Source organism: Argentina silus, assembly GCF_951799395.1.
Source record: "Argentina silus genome assembly, chromosome: 14".
In the NCBI taxonomy this organism is placed as follows: Eukaryota; Metazoa; Chordata; class Actinopteri; order Argentiniformes; family Argentinidae; genus Argentina; species Argentina silus.
In genome coordinates this window covers 5,558,371-5,564,382 of record NC_139668.1, presented here as the reverse complement: position 1 = coordinate 5,564,382, position 6,012 = coordinate 5,558,371, and the positions used below count along the sequence as shown (strand labels likewise).

The following is a 6,012-nucleotide window of genomic DNA, read 5'->3' as shown; positions in this document are numbered from 1 at the left end:
TATATAAATATATATATAAAACTTTGTAGTTTTTTCTGGTTTTTGATGTTGATTCTGTATCTATAATGTACCCTAGTAGTGACACATACTTCTGACTGTATAATTGTACATTTGTAAACCCTTGTAATGTATAAGTGATTTACCACCCTTTTTGGTATGACAAGAAAAGGAACACACACAAAAACAAAAAAAACTCACTCGGAAGAAGAAAAAAAAAAAAAAAAAGATCGTAGAAAACCTGTTCATTTCAGTGTATATTCTCACCTACCTGGTTGTGACATATGAGTTGTTGTATATTGTAAATTGTAATATCAAATTTTTGTTTTGAAAAAGCCCTTTCTATACAGCCTAGTACATGTACAAAGATCCACCACGCTTGGTTTTATCTTGTCACTGCTGTTATTAAATGAAGAGAAACTCACCTCTCCCTCTGCCTCCCCCCCCCCCCCCCCATTAGAACAACCTTCTGTTAGAGTAGTGACGTCTAAGTTACCTTCAAGTCTCTCTTTTTTTCTTTTTTTTTTAAGATCTTTTATAGGAATGCTTCCCCCCCCCCCTCCTAACCTTCCACCCCCTAACATGGTTCAGGGAGGGGGTGGTGGTGGTGTTAAGTCGGGTAGAGAGGGGGGGGGGGGGTACGAGTTGAACCCTCTCCTCCCTCCCCCTCGCCCTCCTCACCCCACCCCTTGCTCTTCCCTCCTTCTCTCTCTATCCAGAGGAGGGCTGTGGGCCTAACCCTGGGCCTAACCCTGACCCTAACCCTGACCCTGACCCATGGCTTGTACAGAGGAGACTGTTTAGTGTTTTGTTAGCATTCCGCAGTGCTGTAGTGCTGTTTATCAGACTGTCATATTTGTCTCCCCGGGTGAGAGTGTCCTACCCTACCCCCCGCCACCAAGCCGGCGGCCCGTGTACATTAGGAGCAGCATTGTGTATATTTACTACGAGCACACCTGTAACCATATGTGTATAGTTAACAGAACCTGTGTATGCTTGTTGCCTGGGCAACTATTTTTTGTAACTGCTGTTGTAGATTGTCTCTAAACAATGTGTGATCTTTATTTTGAAACAAAACTGAAAAAAAAAAACTCAAAATTTGAAGAAAAAAAAAAAATCTTGGTGTTGAGTGTCTTTTTTTTTTTGTTGGTCTTGTTGATTGTGCCTCTCCTACACTTTATGTTGGATGACACACACACACACTCACTCACTGTCATGAATATAACTGTGTCATGATTCTTACCCTTCTTTGTGCGCTCGTTTCCTCCCCCACATGAATGTGAAAGCTGGTCTGTGTCTAAATAGAGGGAGTTCCCCCCATAGGCTTACACTAAGTTGTTGTCTTTCAAAAGAAATGGCTAAGACGTTATTCACCAGCAAACCCATGTTGAATTTCTGATCGGGTTAACATTTGCTTAAGGTTAAGGTTTGGGCCTGTTTTAGGTGTTGTCCTAGTCAGGCTGTCATTGAAATGCTGGTCAGAAAGGTCCCCCCCCCAATTCGTACTCAGCGTCTGTGTTTGATACCATTCCTGAATCCCTTCCGCATTACAATGAGCCTGTCCTCCGATTTCTGCCTCCCCTGGTGTCCGCAATATGATAGGTGCAATGTTCACCATATAGCTCGACCTTGTGTCTGCTCTCTCAGATGTACATACATGCGCAGTAGGGGCTGATATGGGATGCAAGGCGTTCTTTATCGGCGTCCCTGAGGGAGAGTGAGAACAAGTCCATACTTCGGTTGGGTGGGTGTGGGTATGTATGTATGAAGGGAGGGGTAGATAATCGGACAGCGCCCCTACCCGGGGCTGTGAATACGAGACACAGAAAGACCACTGCATAGGTGGTCTTGCATGGTGTACACCGGCATATTGATTGACTGAGATATTGATTGTTTTTTATTGATAATATAGCCTACAGGCACACACCAGTCACATCACAGAGAGATAACGTGCTGTCATGATAAAACACTGCAGGCTTCATTCATTCATGTTTCCAGGGCTATTCTCGGAAGACACATATAGCCTAAACATTATGTTCTAAATAATAGAAGGTGGTTTCAACAGCACCAGGGTTCCATTCTCCTCTAGGCTGAAGCGTCCTCTCACGCCCTCTCATACACTCTGGAAATAAAGGAAAGGTGACAACAAAATGGCGGGATTCCCCGGAGAGAACGGATGGCCTGCCTCTCACCTGTCAAGCATCCTCCCTTCCCGCTGTACCTGCTTGAATGGAAAGCAGCGAGCCAGCCATTTATTAACAGTAGGCTTTCGCCTTTGATGTGAGCGCCAGTAACGGATTCCAGCAGGCTTTTCTGGCGCTAGGTGCCGATTCCATTTAACGGGAATAAGGGCTGGGTGGTCTTGTGCCCACCTGAGTACCGACACAAACGCTGGAGCTCCGCGCATGCGCACTGGAGTATGGAATGTGCCCTTCCTCGCCCCCCGGTGTTGTTTGAGTAGGGTGAGGGTGTGTGTGTGTGTGTGTGGTTGCGGGCGGGCGGGTGTCTGGTTGGGCTGCGGGTAGTTGGTCTGCAGGGGGCATCCTCGACTCGCCCGTCAGCGGAGATCCCCCCGCATTCTCCACAGTCACACACACACACACACACACACACACACACACACACATACACGCACCCCCTCCTTCTGCCAGACTCTCCTAGGCCGAGCGGCGTCGCCATACGGAACATCCTGCTCTCAGCGGAGAGGGGGAGGAGAGAAAGAGAGAGAGAGAGAGAGAGAGAGAGAAGGTCTGGCGTCTCCCCATAGTAAATCTATCAGGTCTTGAGCACAAAAAGTCGACAAAGGGGAAAACACAGAAATAAGAGGCCTCGCGGAATTTCCTTCGTGAAGCAATATCCCTTACCGGAGGAACAGCGCGCGTGGGTCTTATAGAAAACGGATTAATAAACGCCAGACGGATGTTCGCGCGGACGGGCGGCGCGCTCTGAAGTTGGGACACTACCGAATACCGAGAGAAGCGCTTTTGTTTCCTCCGTGAAGGCATCGGGAGGCTGTGCTCGCGCCCCGAGCATGAAGCTGCCGTGTCTGATGGCGCTCGCGGCGCTGCTCGCTCACACCACGTCGGTAAGCACGAGCCTCCCCGGTTCCTTTGTGCTCTATTGTTGTGCGCCAGCTCGTTGTCTATTGTGGGCCAAGAAAACAGGATCCGGGCTTCCATAAAGGATCCAGGCATCCATGGGCATTGTGTGTGTGTGCCTGTGTGTGTGTGTGTGTGTGTGTGTGTGTGTGTGTGTGTGTGTGTGTTGCGCTTTCGTTAATGAGGCAGCGGTAGCCCGAGCGTGACTGCTGCTCGGTGATCGGTAGTAAATCTTGGACTCGACCCACATTTCGTCTCGAGCTGTCGGTGTCTCCGGTGTGTGGCTCCCTGGCCCCGTGCCTCCCCGCCTCTCCCCCGGTTTTGTGTCTCAGAGTCGGGGTTTTATTGTGGCATATGTCTCCCTGAGTTCCGTGCTGTGTGTGTGTGTGTGTGTGTGTGTGTGTGTGTGTGTGTGTGTGTGTGTGTGTGTGTGTGTGTGTGTGTGTAGAGCAGTAATTAGCGGGCATTCTCTAATTGAGGTTGATTACGGGTCTTTGTTCGGTCTCCTGCTCTGTGGTGTCTGCCTCGCGAGCCTACATCCTGCCGGTAATTCAGCTCGAGTCATACTGCGGCGCGTTTAACGACTTCATTACCGGGGAGACGGCCATGGAGAGGCACGGGAAGGGGAACACGGTGGTGGGGGGGGGGGGGGGGGGGGGGGGGGTCGTTGCTTACCCGTCTGACCTACTATGGAAGACACTGTCCCGGGCCGAGGGCTGGGAGATAACGGGGCCGGGTCCGGCGGGGCTGGTTGAAAGACCCCGGGGGCATCTCCGTTAACCGGAGGGTCTGTGTGTGTGTGTGTGTGTGTGTGTGTTATTTGGGTGGGGTAGGGATGGCAAACGCGATGCGGTGTGCGAGGGATAGGATGATGTCATCGGGAAACGCGAGGAGGGGAACTGATTAGGAATGCGCGAGCCCCCCGGAACCAACCAGTGCGTCACGCGCATCCAGCACCCCCGCACCTTCCGTTACCGATTTATCCTTACCGGGAGAACGTTATTGGAATGTCTGTTTGATCATCTAAATGTCAAATGAATGAATACGGTTTAATTCGATTATCATTCAGTTATTGAATCTGTGACAATCGTGCTGTGTCCCTTTCCTCTCGTGCTTCAACCTGAATCACCGGGACTCGGGAGGTTACTGTCCTCTCCTGCCTCCTGTTACCTCCTCTCAAACAACCGCCAGTATCCTTTGGCAGACGGTCTCAATTGACTTAAAGGGCCATCACTCTCATATATAATATATATATATATATATATATATGTACACACACACACACACACACACACACACATATGATTACTGGGTCAGTGCTGTTGGTGGCCAAAGATCTGTCTCCTCCCACTGAGTTAATCTGACTTTAACGCCACAGATGGTGGCAGGTGTGACACACACACACACACACACACACACACACACACACACACACACACACTGCATTAGTCATGCACAGATGGATGCAGGTGTGTCTCTCATGCTGGCACAGGTAACCATCAAACAAACACACCTTGAAGGTCTCAGCAACACTCTACTAACCCTGAACAGCCCTGCCCTGGGGGAAGGTGACACACACACACACAGATTGGCACAGACCGATTGAAACACTCATTCACATAGACTTGCTAAGGTCTTTGGCAGTGTCCAGAAACCAACTAATGAGTGTGTGTGTGTGTGTGTGTGTGTGTGTGTGTGTGTGTGTGCGCGTGCGCGCGTGTGTGTGTGTGTGTGTGTGTGTGTGTGTGTCCTGGTTTATGAGCAATCCCCAGTAGATTCCCAGTAGATGGTGCGTGGTATTTCCTGTGATATGGGGCTGTGATGTCATTTCCTGAGGTGTAAGTTTAGATTAAGCCTGATTTTCCCACAGACATCTGCTGCATCCCACAGCGCCTGTGTGTGTGTGTGTGTGTGTGTGTGTGTGTGTGAGAGAGAGAAAGTGTGAGAAGTAGGGTGTTTTGAGGATCATGTTCAGCTTGTGGAATGAATCAGTTTTTTGTGCCTCAAATAGCAGACAAAGCCCCCCATAGAGAAGGAGAGGGAGGGAGAAAGAGAGAAAATAGAGTGAGAGAGGGGGGGATTGAGAGAGAGTGTGGAATGTAAGAGGCAATTTGACACAGGAAGTGGGTCCTTCTCACTCCCTTAGAGGACAAAGAGTCCCTCACACACACACACACACACACACACTTCGACACACAGACGTGTACGCGTACACACATACATGTTATGTCAAAGGTACACACATCAAACGCCTGGACACACACACATCAGATCAGATACACAAAGGTACACACATCAGACAACATACAAGAGCCTTCATTTCCACACTGAACCGGAGGACGGGGCTCATTGTAATCGCACGGGTTTGATACCGTTCCTCATTCCGTCCCATGCATTACAATGAGCCCCGTCCTCCGATTTCTACCTCCACCCAGCCTCCCCCTGCAACTGAGTTAGGAGGAATTAGTTTTGCGTCCAGCCCGACTAGGAGCTTTATACATTAACCCAACAATAATGACACAGTCAGCACAATGCAATACAGTTCAATACAACATTATCTACAATGAGTGTGTGAGGTGCAGTAGGAAGTAGCTACACACACACACACACACACACACACACACACACACACACACACACACACAGACATATTGTTATATTGTTATATCAGGGGCAATTTTCTTTTCATTTCGAGATGATCCAGGAAATGAATTGAATGTGAGTTCATATCCGAAACAGACCTGTTCTCATATATTCACCCCCCCCACATACACACACACACACACACACATACACACTCTCTCTCTCACACACACATACACACACACACACACACACACACACTTGGCCTATATAGTCAAACCTCTGTATGTGAATCCTTAAGCTCGCCCTGAAAACAAACAGCACGGCTTAGACC

The 6,012-nt window shown here is 49.1% G+C and overlaps 2 protein-coding genes across 2 annotated transcripts in view; one reads left to right on the top strand and one right to left on the bottom strand.

Moving 5' to 3' along the window:
* Window positions 1-6,012, bottom strand: part of zcchc17 (zinc finger, CCHC domain containing 17) — a 173,666-nt gene that overhangs the window by 36,570 nt on the left and 131,084 nt on the right. The window lies entirely within an intron of this gene.
* sdc3 (syndecan 3) overlaps window positions 2,710-6,012 on the top strand; it is a 27,528-nt gene continuing 24,225 nt past the window's right edge. The window contains exon 1 of the mRNA XM_083685286.1: window positions 2,710-3,082. Coding sequence (XP_083541412.1) covers window positions 3,029-3,082 — 54 coding nt within the window. The 5' untranslated portion in view covers window positions 2,710-3,028. The remainder of the gene's footprint in view (window positions 3,083-6,012) is intronic.